The 17,974-nt window shown below is 34.6% G+C and overlaps 1 protein-coding gene across 13 annotated transcripts in view; it reads left to right on the forward strand.

The window, feature by feature from the left end:
• RYR2 (ryanodine receptor 2) overlaps positions 1-17,974 on the forward strand; it is a 428,706-nt gene that overhangs the window by 296,562 nt on the left and 114,170 nt on the right. For all 13 annotated transcript variants that reach the window (XM_084513246.1, XM_084513253.1, XM_084513254.1 and 10 more), the window contains 12 exons: positions 550-1,348; positions 1,931-2,131; positions 2,255-2,360; positions 4,707-4,850; positions 7,637-7,910; positions 11,055-11,169; positions 11,746-11,878; positions 13,040-13,143; positions 13,975-14,110; positions 14,779-14,965; positions 15,452-15,557; positions 16,855-16,975. In XM_084513246.1, the coding sequence (XP_084369372.1) occupies positions 550-1,348; positions 1,931-2,131; positions 2,255-2,360; positions 4,707-4,850; positions 7,637-7,910; positions 11,055-11,169; positions 11,746-11,878; positions 13,040-13,143; positions 13,975-14,110; positions 14,779-14,965; positions 15,452-15,557; positions 16,855-16,975 (2,426 nt within the window). The remainder of the gene's footprint in view (positions 1-549; positions 1,349-1,930; positions 2,132-2,254; positions 2,361-4,706; positions 4,851-7,636; positions 7,911-11,054; positions 11,170-11,745; positions 11,879-13,039; positions 13,144-13,974; positions 14,111-14,778; positions 14,966-15,451; positions 15,558-16,854; positions 16,976-17,974) is intronic.

Here is a 17,974-nt window from a genome sequence, read left to right on the forward strand (position 1 = left end):
GAGATTTCCTTGTTACTTAAATGTCTCAGCATTTTGTCCAATGTTAAATCTGAAATTAAGATCACTTAAATGCTTGGAAAGAGTTCCAAACAAACAAAAAAACAAGCAACCCACCCAAATTAACCTTCTGCAGGTTAACTGGTTAGTCTGTTTCCATTTTGCTACCCCAATTCTAAAAACAATAAATGACAAATATCTCAACTTTTACTAGTTTAAAAACAATCATTTTCACTTATCCAAATTCTTGTTTGTAGTATGAAGAGTTGTTCTTTTTTAAGTAATTTAGTTTGATCTTTCCCCGTTTAATGTAGATGAAGTTGAACTTCAGGAACAACTTGAACATTTGTCTAATTAAACTGTGTTCTTGGTCCTTGATTCTTAGGTTAACAGTTTCTCACATGACAGTTGAGAAGAGGAAAAAGTCCATCCCTAGAAATGATATTGTGCCAATGTTATCCTTAGGAAGAATTTTGAATTCCTTCTCTTAAGCAAGTTTTCGCACTGATAAACAATTTACTGTATTTTTTTTTTTTTTTTCTTTCTCTGCAGAACGATTGATATTTTAGAGCTGACGGAACAAGAAGAACTGCTGAAATTTCACTACCATACCCTCCGATTATATTCAGCTGTTTGTGCTTTAGGGAACAACCGAGTGGCCCATGCTATGTGTAGCCATGTGGATGAATCTCAGCTCCTATATGCTATTGAGAATAAATATATGCCAGGATTATTACGTGCAGGATATTATGACTTACTTATTGACATCCATCTCAATACTTATGCAACTGCCAGGTTAATGATGAATAATGAATTTATTGTTCCAATGACAGATGAGACCAAGAGTATTACCTTGTTTCCTGATGAAAACAAAAAACATGGCCTTCCTGGTATAGGACTTAGCACTTCCTTGAGACCAAGAATGCAGTTTTCCTCGCCAAGTTTTGTAAGCATTAGCAGTGAATGCTTTCAGTTCAGTCCTGAATTCCCTCTTGAAATCCTAAAAGCCAAAACAATAGAGATGCTAACTGAAGCTGTTCAGGAGGGCAGCCTCCATGTCAGGGATCCAGTTGGAGGTTCTACAGAATTTCTGTTTGTCCCTCTCATCAAGCTCTTTTACACTCTCCTAATTATGGGAATCTTCCACAATGGGGATCTGAAACACATCTTGCAGTTGATTGAGCCCAGGGTTTTCAAAGAAGCTATGAGCCAGGAGGATGAAAGTGATTTCTCAGAGAAGGAGCTGAGTTCGGAGGAGCTCAAGTCAGAAGGAGAGGAAGAAACCAGAGGGGAGCAGGTGCCAAAGGAAGGACTGCTTCAGATGAAACTTCCTGAACCTGTTAAACTACAGGTAACAATATTGCTGTGTTAGTGGTTGTTCCCATTTATTTGTTCCCATTTGATCCCTTTTTCTTCACCTGGTAATTTCCCTGTCAAGGAATACAGAGGTCTGATGGTGGTTTAATAGCGAAGTAATTTCCTTGGAGGAAACAACAAGATTTAGTGTATTTCTGATGACATAAACTTGTTCATGATGATCAAACAGCCATTTCATGAAATAGAATCACTTTCTCAATTAAATTTTTTCATGTTTGTGGATCCAGACAGAAAAGAAATTCCATAGAAGCAATGAATAAATCCATTGTCTCATAATTTTTATTGGAGTCTTATATGTCCAGGGCACATAAATATCTTGCAGAGAGATTCCTGGTGTAGGATGTATTGCCAATCACTTCAGATGTAGTAAATGAAAACTGCAATGAATGAAAACTGTGGTATATGAACAAAAATGAAAATGACTAAACTAAAGATTTCATTCAGTTTGTTTGGCAGTGACTGCTTCTGTAAGGAATCTATCCTTATTTGCATTAATATGCAGAGGAGTCTTCTTGGCTAGCCTGCTCTTCATACTTCTGTGTTGCTCGTTCCTCAGATGTGTCATCTACTCCAGTACCTGTGTGATTGCCAGGTACGACACCGTATAGAAGCCATTGTGGCATTTTCAGATGATTTTGTGGCCAAGCTTCAAGAGAATCAGCGCTTCCGGTACAATGAGGTGATGCAGGCCTTGAACATGTCTGCTGCCTTGACAGCTAGAAAAACAAAGGAATTTCGATCACCACCTCAGGAGCAGGTAGGTACAGCTTACAATGGACCATTTTGTTTTGCTTGATGTGTGGCAGAGTTCTTTTGATTTCAAGATTTTTCCTTTAGAAATCAGTGTTATTTGTCTTTCCTATGTGTTCTCTCTTTTAAGATTAACATGCTGCTGAACTTTAAGGATGATAAAAATGATTGTCCTTGTCCTGAAGAAATTCGGGACCAGCTCTTGGATTTCCACGAAGACCTAATGACACACTGTGGTAAGTCCTGTTACTGAATATTTTTACTTAAATTACATTAGCATTAGAAGCTGTCTTTCTAAATAATTTTAGGGAAATAAAAAGCAGCTAAATAGTCTAGAGATTACACTGTCAACTGTAAATACTGTCAAATAAAAATATGCAGCTTGCAGTAAAAAAGAGTTTTTTTTTTTTATTATTTTTTTTTTCCTTAAGTCTGTTTAGAACCCTGCCTAAGTTTGACAGTTGTATTTTGTTCACCTCAGAAAAAAGCATAGCTGCATTTTCTTGATGTCTTTCTCACAGGCTCTTGTTAGGTCCCCCAGAAAGCTTCTGTTCTGCAGGCTAATAAACCCAATTCCTTCTTCTCCTTAGAGAACAAGTGTTCCAGCCACTATGCATCTTGATGGGCCTTTGTTGGATGCCCTGCAGTTTTTCAAGTGTTTCTAGTATTGGGTAGCCCAAACCTACATGTACCATTCTGGATGTTGTCTCATGAATGCTGAGTACTGGTGAATAATCAATTCCCTTTGTTTCTGCAAATATAGGATACTTTTAGCTCTCCTTGCTGCTAGAGCGCGCTGCTGACTGATGCTAAGCTTTTTGTCCAACATGACACTCAGAGTTCTTTTGCAAATCTTTTTAACAACTTCATACCCAACTGTTACTGTCACATTTAGTATTTTTCCTTGCTGAACGTCGTGAGTTTTCTGCCAGCTTATTCCTGTAGACCGCTGAGCTTCTTGCCCTGGAATGTGTTTTCTGCTCCATCCCAATTTGGTATCATTCACAAACTTCATAAAGGTGCATTAAGATGCTTCAAATTAAGTATCTTTATTTTAAATGAAAAAAGGAGAAAAAAATGGAAAATTCCAAGAAAACTGTTAGTTGACAAAAAACTTAGATGAATTAAAGAATTTAGGAATAACATTGGAAGGGAGAGGAGGCTTCATCTATCTGTTGATTTTTTCCATATTTGTTTAGTCTTGAAGCATCATTCTACTCTTTTTGACTTACTTGGTCTAGTTTTGTCACCGTTTCTTTTCATTTCTATATGGAGAATTAGTAATTTGCATAATATACAAGTAGAAAAATAATATTCAGAAGATACATTACAGTTGAGTAGAATTAATTAGTCTGTGTATTGAAAACATGGCCAAACTGGAAAACAGCTTTGCAGAAAAGGACGTGGAGGTTCTGGTGGACAAGGTAAACACGAGTAGCAGTGAAGGCCCCTTGCAGCCAACAGGTGGGCTCCTCTGTATAAGAGATTCAGAGGCACACTGGAGCAGGTCCAGTGAGGGGCCACGAAGACGGTTAAATTTTTGGAGTATCTTTCACATAATGAGAAGAAGGGAGAGCTGGGGTTAATTAATGTAAGGAAAAGGCTCGTGGAGGAGATTGTATTAATGCATGTAATACCTATTGGGCAGGGGAAATAAAGAAGACTGAGACAGACTTTTTGCAGTGGTATCCAGTGACAGCAGAAGAGAGACCGGACATGAAATAAAATTCTGTGTAAACCAAAGTTATTATTATTATTATTTTTTTTTACCTTTATTTTTTTACTGTAAGTGTAATGTGAACTCAGGAACAGGTTACCCAGAAAGGCTGTGGAACCTCCATCCTAGGAGATATTCAAGATCTGAATGAATGTGGTCCTGAGCAACCGCTCTAGTTGAACCTGCTTTGAGCAGGGAGACTAGAGCTTTCACATACTCAGTGTCAGCAAGACCTGTAAGGTTCTGTAAAGTCTCTCATGTTTTCTTTGAACTTTTAGAACTTGCTATATAGTACATCACATGAAACAGTCACTGTATTATGAAGGTGGCTGATCTCTTCTGATGGTCATTACAAATTATTGTAATTTTAGTTCTTTCACTTCTATGTTATGTTTTACCTAAAAATGTTATATGCTTTGCTATTATCATTTGAGCTCTACTGTGTCAGTAGGCATTATATATATAGTTCTGGGCTTCATATGTCTGAAACAAGTCATGAAGTAATCAGCGTTAGCATGGAAACATCCATACTGAGAGATCTGAGCACAGGAATATATTTACCTACGTATTTTATGTATCATACTACACAATTTATACAGTAAGTTAATAAGATTACATGATCCTTTGTCTGCAGTTTCCTGCCTTGCACATGTACCTGATCTGCAATTGTCCCAGATTTCTGGTTAAGCATGCTACATATCAAGTTGTTTTTTTTTTGTTTTTTTTTTTTTTTAATGTAGAATAAAAAAGATAGAATAGAGCAGAACAATATAGTTCGGTTTGTTTGTTCATACATGATGAAAAATAAGGCTGCAACTTGTTTAATTTTAGTCTTTTACTATTTAGTGTATATTATTGTTTTCAGGAATTGAGCTAGATGAAGATGGAACCTTGGATGGAAGCAGTGATTTAACCATTAGGGGTCGCCTCCTATACCTTATGGAAAAAGTTACGTATCTGAAGAAGAAGCAAGCTGAGAAGCCAGTTGATGATGATGCTAAGACATCCTGTAAGTAATATTAAATCACAGTATATTGTATCCTAATTCCGAATAACAACAACAACAAAAAGCAGGGGACGAAGTTGTTTGTATATTCTCACCCCAAACTAGGTGGATTTTTAGTAAAACATCTGTACATTTTAAAGTTTATAGCTCTGACTTAAAACAAGCTCAGCTGGAATGACATTTTACGATAGGAAGATTTTTTGATAGACAGATTTGCTTCTCCAGTGAATGTGGTGGAAAACTTCTACTGTCTTTTTCACAATAGATCCTTTTTTATAGTCATATTTTTTACAAAATGTTTCTTGCTTTTTGTGGCGTTATTGCAGACAATAATTGTAGCAAAGTCCTGATTGTGAGAATTTTCTCATAAAACCAGCTGCAGCAGCTTCAAATCAGTATTTGCATGAAGGTTGCCAGCTGAAAGAAGACTGCACAATTGGGTCCTAATTTGCAAGCAGAAAGACTTCCCACTCAACCTGAAATCCACGAGTGTGATTGTTGCTCTGTCATTTTTCTGAAACATTCTTCCTTTCCATCTTGATAAGAATCATTACTGGTGCCATCCAAGTTCTGTACTTGGGACCAAAAGATTATGGAATTTTACTTTTTTTACTTGTCAATTCTGTTTTATTTATTTATTTATGTTGCCTTTATTATGGTGGCACTTTCATATGCCTTAATTTCTGATGCTGCTACGCTACTAGCTGGAATGATTTTTTGGTTGAATATTTGGCTACCCTACTAGCAGGAACTAATTTTGGGACATATAATTCATATGTTCTGACTTTGGTAGAAACTTGGTTTCCTTCAACGACTACGCAGAATTCCTAGGGAGGCTGAACTTTTAACTTGGTTGCATAATGTAAGTGATTAACATTATGGGATGAGAAGGTTTTCGTCATGGCATATATAATGAGAAGACCAGTTAGCTGCCAGCTATTAGTGTTTGCTTAGTGTTAAGAAGTAATATTTTTGTCATAAAAATATGCTTTCTAGCATTGCAGATTTTAACTATTTCATTATCACAGAGATAATTAGAGGCTAGGTTTATACAGGATGTGGTGGTGAATCTTAGTTCTTTTTTTTTTTTTTTTTTTCTTGTAGTAAGCTTAGAGCTCTACAAAACCTATTTGTCTCTTTTCTGTCTTAGTAGAAAGACAGTATTATATGGAACTAGTTCTGTACTCAACAGAGGCAATAAGTGCCCACACAAGTCATTACAGTGATGACTAGACTGTTTGGGTTCTACATTGCAACTAAGATACAGCCAGACCCATGGGCAAATGGGGTATAGTATTGCATTTAGTGAAACAGGAGAAAACAGCCTGCTTATGTGATTCTTCACAAAGAACAAAGGAAACTTAATACCATGTCCCTTTTTGTTATTATTTGTTTCAGTCCTAGTACCTTGTGAAGTATCAGCCCAAACAAATTTCACCCTTTTACTTATTTTTTAAGTGTTTCTGTTCTAAAAAATGCCATGTGGTATGACAATGGAAATATATATATAGTGCAGTGTTTGGACAACAATAATGAAATACAGTGCTCCTTTTTATGTTTTCCCCTTACTCTGTATTACTACATTGTAGCAAAAAGCTTCTTTGTTAAATACTGTCTTTTCTTTAAACTCCTGTCCTTTCTTGGTCAGTATCTTTCTTTGAGTACTTTCACTTTTCTGTGGTTTGAGTTTAGACTGAAATTACACCTAGTTTATTTCAAAATCGTGTTACACTCAAAACATAAATTTCTAATCTGAAAATATTTTTGATGTTTGCCCTGCATAAACCATCTTAACCCCAGAATATTTGTCACGAAGTTTGTTGAACTTTAGCAGGAATTATCAAACTTCCTTTATTGTCTTCTTGACATGGATATAAATTGATTGATTAGCTAGGTGAATACTAAAGGCAGGATTTTCTAATGTATAACTACCAGGATATCTTGAGAGGGTCCCAGATTGATATGGCAAGGTTTTGCAAACCTCAGTTGAAGTTCCCTCAGGCAGGAAAAAGAACAGCATTCACTTGTCCTCATCAAATACTTTGTGTACAGTTAGTTCTTGAGTACTTTTTCTAAAGCATGGTTTCAAATCTTAACTGTCGTTACACATTTATTGTGTTTTAATGTACATAACTTTCCCAAATCCTTGCAATTGTTGCCAGTCAGAACATCAGATATAAGTTCAAATTATGCAAACACTGATTTCTCATTTATTTGATTGGAGTCTTCTCATTTATTTCTTTTGAAGGTCTTTGTTGTTTGGTAATTGAATAAATTGAATTATTCCATTTATTCCATTTATTATTCCATTTATTCCAATTCTTATTTCAAATTTTGTAATGTACAAAATGGAATATTACAGCTTAGACCCATAAATAAGTAATACAGCATTTATATATGCTACAGCGCATTTTTTCTCACTTCATAATATGTAAGAAAAACCCTGAGAGCTGAATTCCTGCAAAAATCTTAAAAATAATATGTAGAAATAAGTCCGTCTAGTTTGTGAGCATCTTCTATGTCTTCATAGTTTTTTATGATATTAGATATATTTCCTGTATTTTAATTTTAAATGTTTTGAGATGTTTCTGCTTTTATTATACTGATTATATGTCTGATTATGTGTCTGATTATGCTTTGCTTTGACAGTCTGCTAAAGAAACACTAAAGAAAAAGTGCTTGAGAATTGATTTCATTACAATGCATGTTGCATAATGCATTCTGAGGAACTACTGGCAGAGATATGAGTAATTAATGGTAATTGTGTGATTTATGTATTTTCTTCACAGCTACTCTTCAACAGTTGATTTCAGACACAATGGTGCGCTGGGCCCAGGAATCAGTAATAGAAGACCCAGAGTTAGTCAGGGCCATGTTTGTACTGCTTCATCGCCAGTATGATGGTATTGGTGGCTTGGTTCGAGCCCTGCCAAAGACCTATACTATAAATAGTGTGTCTGTGGAAGACACAATCAATCTTCTGGCATCCCTCGGCCAAATACGTTCCTTGCTCAGTGTCAGGATGGGAAAAGAGGAAGAGAAACTTATGATTCGTGGATTAGGGTAAATAACATCTCTGAACGTGCAGATATTTTTTGTTATTTGTTGTATGGTTATCAAAATTGTGCATGAAGTTTGAATGTGAATAGTCTATATGGGTGTAAATGCAGACATTGGTACTAGTTGTATAGTATTTTCAGTTGTAAGCATTGTATGCATTTGTAGCATTATATGAACCTGTTTTGGAGAGTTGCAAGTGACATCTGTACGCTTTTCTTGTGAGAAAAGTTGTAAACATAGACCCAGAGTATCCCAAGTTGGGAGGGACCCACAAGAATCATCAAGTCTGACTCCTGGCTACACACAGAACCACCCCAAAATCAAACCACATGCTGAGAGTGTTGTCAGAGTGTTGTCCAAATACTTGAAATCCAGCAGGCTCGAGGCTGTGACCACTTCCCTTGAGAGCCTATTCCAGTGCCCAATCACCCTCTCAGTGAAGAACCTTTTCCTAATATTCAACCTCCCCTAACACAGCTTCATGCTATAACCTCAGGTCCGTATGTAAAGTTAAAAGATACTACAAAAATATATTTTGTTGCCATGTTTTAAATACTATTGCTGTAAAGATTTCTGTCAACGCTGCTGTCCATTTTTATATGAATACAGGAACTGGCAGCTGTTGACACATACAAACCCTTCTAGCTGTCAGCAAATGGAGTTTTATAAACATGTGTCTGCACATATGCCATCTTTCAGTTGCACTGAATGTAACCAGTACTCGTTGAACTATCAAGTAGTTCATCCAGTTTTACTTTCATTAATTATATGACTAGAATATAGCATAATAGAAGGTGCAGTTGGAGAAAATGGTGTAAAGAAATCATGATCAGCTCTAGAAGCAAAGAGAATTTTTTTTTTTCAAAGGAATGTTATCATCTGAGAGATATCTGGTGAGATTAAACACCAGCTATGATGTTTTAGAAATCCCCAATCAACAATAGTGATGACAAGAGCTAGCGTTACATGAGGAATGCCAGGGATGCAGGAAGAGAAGCTTTTGTTGTGCAAAATATATTTTTCCTTTTTTTTTTTTTTTTTTCCCACTTACTGAAAATTTAAAATATCCAAATAATGCGTATAAATAATTTTGCAATACCATTATGAACTACTTCATAGCTTGCCAGCAGGTTCAATAAATTTTTCATGGCTGTTATAATATTCAGTGTACTCACACTAAGGCTTTAGCGAAGGGGAAAGTCACCTGTCAACAGACAGAAAACAATGTTATTTCTATATTCACCTTCGTATTTTTAATTTGTGTTATGTTTCATTTAAGCTAAGACTAAAATGAGTGAGTAATTACTAAATTCTGGCATTGTTGTGCCTGGGGCAGGGGGTGGGGAACCAAACTTAGAGTGTTTTTTATTTCATGTTCTGCTTTCTTTTTGTTAGCATTTTTTTTTCCGCATAATTTTATGCTACGAGTTAAAAGATAAGATTTTGTGAGTCAGGCTGATTTAATGGTAACAGTCTAGTGATACGTGAAAATCTGGTGTAAGGAAAAAAGAGGTATTTTCTGTTAAGCAAGTATTCTTGCTGCCTGTTCTTGACACCCTTCTTGCTAGCTTCTATCATAGTCTTGTTTATCTTGTAGGTTCCCCAGCTGTGCCATTTGTGTCTTTTATAGACTAACCTGGGCTCCAGCACCTATTTAGAAATGCCAGTTTTTTTACTGTGGGTGGAAAGCATTCCTTTCTTACAGCTGAGAAATGGAAGATTCACTTGTTCCTGCTTAAAAACTCAGTTTCCTCAGAAATGCTGTTAAGAGTTTTTCTGGAAGTGTGACATTTCATAATGCACACATTTCATAAAGCAGTTACACAGAACACTGAAAGTGGATGTGCTTTCCCAAATAGCGTAGTATTGCTGGCCAGGCCCTGAGGTTGGTATTTTGACTTTCTGTACTTTGTTATTCCTATGAAAGAAAGCTGCTGGAGGCAAATAAGAATTTAGGATGACTTGGCAGAATGTCACCATTGAGGTCATTTTCTATAGCATGTGGTGATTGCAGGAAGGATTATGTGTCATGGGTAGCTTTTGGAGGCAGGGCACATCCTTTATCATCTTTGGTAGTTGGAGGCTTTGGGGAAAAGGAGCAGTTAATCTTTCTGGGTTACTGGGTATCAGACACTGATATTGTCAGCTACATCAGATGTACTGTATACATTCTGTTGTACTACTTATTGTTGTAGATTTGTAGCTTATGCAATGATGAATTGGTCCTCTTCACATCTTTTATAAAGCTGAAGTTTCCCTAATTGCAGAAGGTTTACGTCATAAAAAACATACAGTGAAATTTGAACAGTTGACAACAGTATTTCCTGTAGTGACTTGCTAGCCCTTTACTCCCATGACTTGATTGTTTTCACATTTTTTCCTGGGTTGCAAGCGATTTCATGACTAGCTACAGTTGTTAGAAATGTAATTACTTTTTAAAATACACATTTTTATTGGACATATCACATCTGTATAAAATAGGACATTTTAATCCTCAGGAGTGGCTTTCAAGTATGCAAATCTAATCAGCTGAAATATGTAGAAGAGAGTGTCCTTCTGAGCTGTAACTCATGAACTAAAGTTAACATTTATGTAACTAAAGTTCCTGATGACAGTAGCTGGATCTATGTACTCACCTCTACAATAACTTTTTCTTGGTCTTGACAGCAGATGTCAAATATCACAAGGCTGAAAATATTTGGTAAAGAATGTTTTTTCAGAAAATATTGATTAGTTGAATTGAAATTTAACCTAATGCAGCAGTTTTTCTGACAAAAGCAAAATCAAGTATTTTTAGATTTGGAATAAAGTTACAAGATCATCATACTCTGCTTAGTTATTGTCTTGTTAGGGCAATAACTTTAATATGGGGAAAGAAAGGTCAGGGTCTTCTGTGATGTCCATAAAAAAGGTAAAACAGCTGTAATGGGTGGGGAAGAGGAGGGACAGGGAGGTTAAGCAGGGTGATATCAAGAGAGACTCAGCGTAGAGAAGGTCCCAATGTAATTCTTCACATCGTATGATGATCAATCACTTAGGTGGTAAAGAATTACACAGCAAATCAGCTTTGCAAATAAGATAATGGGTAAACTGGTCATAAAACTGTAATCAATTTTATTTATTTATTTATTTATTGTTTTCCTTTAGAGACATCATGAATAACAAAGTATTTTACCAACATCCAAATCTCATGAGAGCTTTAGGCATGCATGAGACTGTCATGGAAGTGATGGTAAATGTGCTTGGTGGAGGAGAATCCAAGGTAAAGCAATTTACTGTAAGAAGACAGAAAAAATAAAATATAGCTTTTCAAAGCTTTGTCCTGTAAGGTGCTGAGCAGTCATTGGAGGTACAGAGACCACAACCATTTACTAATTTATGAATTTGATCAATTTTTTAGAAGAATCCATTTTTCCATTCCAGAAGAAGATAGAATTAGCATAATAATTCCAGATGCTATTAAGAAAAAAAAAATCCGAATAACAGTTCATATGCTTATTGGATTTTAAAGGGATTTTTAGGATTTTTTAGAAACAAAAATGGATGCAGTATCACACTGCAAATCTGAATATTTGCATTCATTCATGTTTGAATCTAGAATTTATGGGTGAACCCAGCTCTTGTTTTCAAGCTTATAATTTAATATGTGGAACTTAAGGAGCTATTTACTTGCTGAGAAAGCCCCGTTGGATTCAGAGTGAAACCTAACAGATACCAAGATGCAATGAATACGATGTGTAAATATTAGTATGTTAAACAGCTGTTACAGATATATTTTTTTTTGCAAGTTTTAAGCCTGTTAAACCTGAGCTTTAGTTTGCTTTTATTTGCTTTTTAGGAAATCACTTTCCCCAAAATGGTGGCAAATTGCTGTCGTTTCCTATGTTATTTTTGCCGCATCAGCAGGCAGAATCAAAAAGCTATGTTTGATCATCTTAGCTATTTGTTGGAAAATAGCAGTGTTGGTCTTGGTAAGTAATGTATGTGGCTTATGAGACTAAACAAAAAACAAAGTCTTAAATTTTTCTGCATTTTTCCCTCTTTCTTTTCCCCCTAACCCCTCCCCAGTTTTTTTCTGCATACCTCCATGTTCTTGTCTTGAAGTTTCTGCTTTACCCAGTGAAAAAAAAAATAAAATCATTAACTCTATTGCTAACTCCAGACAAAATCATAACAGTAGCATTAAATTGAAGTAATTTAGTATACACTTTGTGGTGTATGCCTGTACATTAAGGGAGAATTTTTTTGTAGTTTATTTGTGAAACAGAATAAAATTGTGATTTTGATGCAGAGGTAGATCAGCGTTGGCAGCCTTTTATTATGGCTCCTTTCTCACTGCTGAGACTTGCTCCACTGTTTTCTTCTGTAGACCATTCAGTATACAGAGCTCATTTGCTTGAATATATATGCCCAGATGCCCGGAGATGAACCTTTCTTAATTTTCTTAAAATGTTAGGTAGTCTGGTGTGTTACTATATATATATATAGTAGTTTTATTTCAGAATATATATTTTATATAATCATCATAGTGGTTTATTATTATTATTATCAAAATGTCCTTATTAATGTACAGATATGGGACAGGAGCATAAACCAAAAATCATTTTGGAGAGAAACTGCCCAAGTAAAATGTATTTGGAGTGTTAGTATGAAAATCTTTGCTTTTTCAGATGCTATATTGACTGCCATTTTAAAAGAAATAAGCAACTCATGATCTAATCTTTTAAAATGAAAGTTATTTCCTATTTCAGTACATTTGATAAAATGCCATTCTTCTGGACATTAAAAAAATCCCCTTAACTGAAAGCAAATTTGTCTCAGTGAAGAATATTGTAAAGAATGAGATCTTAAAACAAGGTATGTGATGAGAATAGGAATGTGTTAGACAGGTTGTTTCTAGCCTAAACTTCTAAATTGTGTTTTGATTTCCTATTAAAGACAAATTTCATAGAGTTCATGATAATTATAAACTGAGTGGTAAAAATATTTTTATTAAATCATTAATTTAGTAAAACTAATAATTTTAAACAAATTTAAATAATTAAAATATCCAAATATTTTTATTATTGTACTTGCTATAAAATTGTTAGTTTTTATGAATTTATTATTGAAACTAAATTTTATTTTAACAGCTTCTCCTTCTATGAGAGGATCAACTCCTTTAGATGTTGCAGCAGCATCTGTGATGGATAACAATGAACTTGCACTAGCTTTAAGGGAGCCTGATTTGGAGAAGGTTTGTAGCTATTTTATCACGCATATTTTTAATACACCATCTAGAAAGGGGGAAGATTTGTCTTGTTCAGGCTCACAAGAAGTAGAACGGAATAATGAAGATTCAAGATAAGAACTGCATGGGAATTTTAAACCCCAAAGTTTAGACTATCAGAATCTGATATACATATCTGATATATATGTAAGTATAATATAGCACAGTTACACTGCCGTACTTTTAATATGCAACTATATAAATAATCAAGTTATTATAAAAAATACATTAATTGCATCACCTTCACAAAGTTTACATACATCAACAAGAAGAGTTCTCCACACCAAAATCATGTCACAGCACAAACAAAGGTGGACAATTTACAAGTGCTTCACCTGTCATCCCTTCACCACATTACATCAACACAAATTCTCCACAATTATTGCATTCTCATGCAGTGCCATTGGGTACTGTTTAATGTTTTCCTTTATGACTTGGATGATGGGATGGAGTGTGTTGTCAGTAAATTGTGTGGAACTGTCAGTGTGCTGGAGGGCACATCTTTGTGCCCTCCTGAACACATGTTCAAAGGAACTTGAAAAAGCTGGAGAAACAGCAGTAGAATCATACTCTAGCCTCACAAAATTCAGCAAGAGCAAATGCTAGATCTTGCAACTGGGATCTCTTGTACCAGTGCAGGTGAGTTTGATTTACCTAAAATTTGATTTGGTTATGTCAGGGATAATAGAATGTGGAAGCCAAATCCAAGACAATATATGTGGAGGCTTCCCTTTGAAACTTCACTTCTGTTGTTTTTCATAGTAAGCATCTTTTTTTTACTCTTATCTTGCTTGATAGGTGGTTCGCTACTTGGCTGGTTGTGGATTGCAGAGTTGCCCTTTGCTGATTTCTAAAGGCTATCCAGACATTGGATGGAATCCAGTTGAAGGAGAGCGATATTTGGATTTTCTTCGTTTTGCTGTATTCTGCAATGGTAGTGTAGAAGCTTCTCAGGTTTTTAACTTTCTCTAGTGTTTGAATAAATACCAGCATTAAATTGGACATTTAAAACACTGTTACAAGCAAACCTGATAGGATACCATAAATTTACAGAACAGTTAGCAGAAAGAGCAGAATTAAGCAATACACATAATAATTTAGATGCCTATTTCATACATCATATAGGCTCCTAGGAGCCTATGTCCTCTTTTTCCATCCATCTTTAATCATTGAAATGGCCACATCTCCTTTGAGATTCTACTTTTGGAGCAAAGACTCCTAAATCTTTTTAAGATAAAACTCATGCTAGATACAGAGCCAAAGACCCATTCGATTAAGGTTTAGGCAGTCCAGTTTGTATTTAGCAGCTATGGTGGTCTCCTCATTAGTACTCCCACTTGAATATGATTTTTTAAATACAAATCAGTTGTATTTCATAATTTTTAATTAAATCACATATTCTATTTCATAACTTTTATTACAGTAATAACTAGAGGGATATGTCTATGTGTTTACACAATTTTGTTGTGATATTTAAACAGGTTAGGAATTAAAAGTATCTACTTATGCATACACTCTGCAGTTTAGTGTAACTTTTTCTGATTATGTTTCAGAAGTCTCCTTGGCATAAACTTAAATCTTGATATTTGTTCTTTGTGATAGGAGAGAGTGTGGAGGAGAATGCAAATGTTGTTGTCAGGCTGCTTATTCGTCGACCAGAATGTTTTGGTCCAGCTCTAAGAGGAGAAGGAGGCAATGGTCTACTTGCTGCCATGGAGGAAGCAATAAAAATATCAGAAGATCCAACAAGAGATGGACCTTCGCCAAGTAATGGATCTAGTAAAACTCTGTAGGTGCAGTATAATTGCTTGCTTTACCATCATTTTTATTTATGTTTCATGATCCTAGTCATGAAATTACTTGTTTATTTTAACATATAAATTATCAACTAGATTTTTCAAATGATTCTGTGGAGGGTAGATAGAGATTGGTCTTCTGCCAAATAGTTTTGTCCCCGTGCTTTCGATTTATGTGACTTTCTCTAGATATTAAATCCTCTTTAGAATTCTGTTTGTTCTTAGTCCATTCAGTTTCAGTCCTCTGATTCAAAATGAGACAGATAAATTGTAACAATGCAGATGTCATGTCATGTAATAATGCAGTCTCTTATGGACAGATTTTATTCTGTGTTAGTCTGTCAAAAGTCCTTTGGTTATGATGAAGCCACCATGTATAAGCTATAGCATCCATGAGCAGTTTATCCTTTATTGCTGATGTAAACACTGTTTTCTATTTCATTTGTCTTTTAAATGTTTTAACAATTAACAAATTACAGTGAAATGGAAGAACAAGAAGATGACACTATTCATATGGGAAATGCAATCATGACCTTTTATGCTGCTTTGATTGATCTCTTAGGACGTTGTGCCCCTGAAATGCATGTAAGTTTTACATCTTCATGTATTGAAAAGTAAAACCATAGTCTTTCTGATTGTTTGGTGTTCTGCTGTTTGGCTTTTTCACAGTAACATATGTTATCGGGTATTAAAGCAGTATTGTGACTATGTAGTATCACAATGTACATGATGTGTTCATTTGCTAATTTCCAAGAATTTCTGTGAGCACTTCAGTTGTTTTTCAAAGGAATTACTCCATTCCTTTTCTTATTACTGTTTCCTGTGGCAATTTGTTTTTTAACAATATTCTGTTAAAATATTATTTGATTGTCCATTGTGATACTGTGTCAATGAAACTTCTCAAATTTTACTGTTTATTTTGATGGTGTAGAGAATGTTTTTTAAAACCATGGTTTTACTCTATTTGTATACTTATTTAGAGACTGTTTAAATTTCATATTAATGTGTAAATATTATAGGAAATTCTTTTAAAACATAAGAATAAGTGTTGTCCATGGATATTCATGTCAATATTTCATAATCTTCATTCATATTGATAAACCTGCTCAAAGAAAGGTAACATGTCACTGGTTTAGGTATTAGATACCTAGAGTTAGACCCTATAAAAAAATGAGCACTTACCACTTATTTCCTAAGAGCTAATAATATTTGAAAATATTTGTTCAGTTTAAAAATCACAATACCTTCCTGTTCTTCAAAAATTACACTTACTTATTCACAGTTTCTTACTTCACTTCAAAATCGCCCCTAATTAATGTTAATCAGTACAGATCAGCACAAGATTCATGCAGAGATGGATAACTTGACAGAGCTAGCCATACATAAAGTTCAATGTACGAGTAAGTGTTTAGTTTGAATAAAAGCATCATCTTGTTTTCTATCTGATTCACTGCCTTTTTAGAACAAAACAAAATGGGGTAGTTGAAAGTGTCGTTGTTCAACCAGGAATGAAAAAAAGCTTTTTTAATCTCAGTCTATTCCTCCCCTCCCCTCCCTTCCCCATCTTATCTCTTTCCCTCCCCTGCCTCTTCCCCTTTCATTTTTTCTACATGTAAAGCTTTGTTTAGCTATTTTACCTAACATTTTATTCTGAAAATGGGCTTAATATTATTTAGAAACAAAACCTCTGAATTTCTAGACTTCGCATATTTGCATCCAGAACACAGCAAATAAATAGATTATATGAAATTTATGTTACCAAATATAATGTGAGTTTGAGAGCAGTTATTCTTGTGTATCTATGTTTTGCAAAGTTTCCTGAATGTGAACACACAAGGTAAAAAGAAGACCTGTGTAATGTTTTATTTATTTTTTTCCTTAGTTGATCCATGCTGGTAAAGGGGAAGCCATTAGAATCAGGTCAATTCTAAGGTCTTTGATTCCACTAGAAGATTTGGTGGGCGTAATTAGTATTCCTTTCCACATGCCGACCATAGCTAAAGGTAAGATGGTTATTGTACTGTTTTTTCCCCACTGAATTGTTATGTTCTGTAATTTGACCATATATTCATAACTATACTTCTCCCAATATTTCAAAATGTTCTAGAAATTAAACCATTTATAATATACATTATAATTCTGTGTACACTTATATTCACTGATGTAAATCACATTCATATAATTTTATTAAAATCTGTCAAAACTTTAAGAAGAAATCTGCAAATGCATTCTTTGTTTTTTTTTTTGTTTTGTTTTTTTTTTTTGTTCTCCCTCTAAAATATTAAAAAAGAAAAACATTCTCTTTTCTTAATAATGGAATCCTTGCTTTTGGTGTTCTAACCCTATTAATTGTTTCTAGCAGATCTTACTAAGACACTAGAGTTGTTCTTCAGCAACTATGGTGAAGTTATAGGTGTGGCATACATAGAATTCTGCCTACACAGAATTCATTGCAGTAGTGGGAGTTATGAGGGCGTTGATATAAAATGGAAAGGAGCTACATCTACTTCTTTGGGTATCTTGAGAGAAAACATAATTATAACAGGGATTGTCTAGTGGCTTACAGCACAGGAATGTCCAATAAGTCACAGTAGAGAAGATAAAAAGATCAATTATTCTATTATATAATTATGTATTTATATTCCAAATAGTGATAATACATAATAGATGTAAAAGTGCTGTCTAAATAGCATAGAGAACAGCTCAGGGATACGTAATTATTTATTTGTTTTTCAAAATGAAAATACCAAAATTTAGAAAATATTTATATGAATTCATTCAGTAATTTCAGAAATTTTCAGGTAGTGAGGGCTTTTTAGCACAATGTTAATTCATTGTTGTCCACTACTGATGTGTTCACTGGTGCCGCATTCCTGGAATGTTTGACATAGAATTGTTAAATTTCTTACTTTCTGTCTGCTTCTTCTAAGATATATAGGTAGTTTTGTAGATTAGTTAATATGTTTTGGTTACGTCTTATTATATTAGAATATCAACAGTTG

This window comes from Aythya ferina (genome assembly GCF_964211825.1).
Source record: "Aythya ferina genome assembly, chromosome: 3".
Classification (NCBI taxonomy): domain Eukaryota; kingdom Metazoa; phylum Chordata; class Aves; order Anseriformes; family Anatidae; genus Aythya; species Aythya ferina.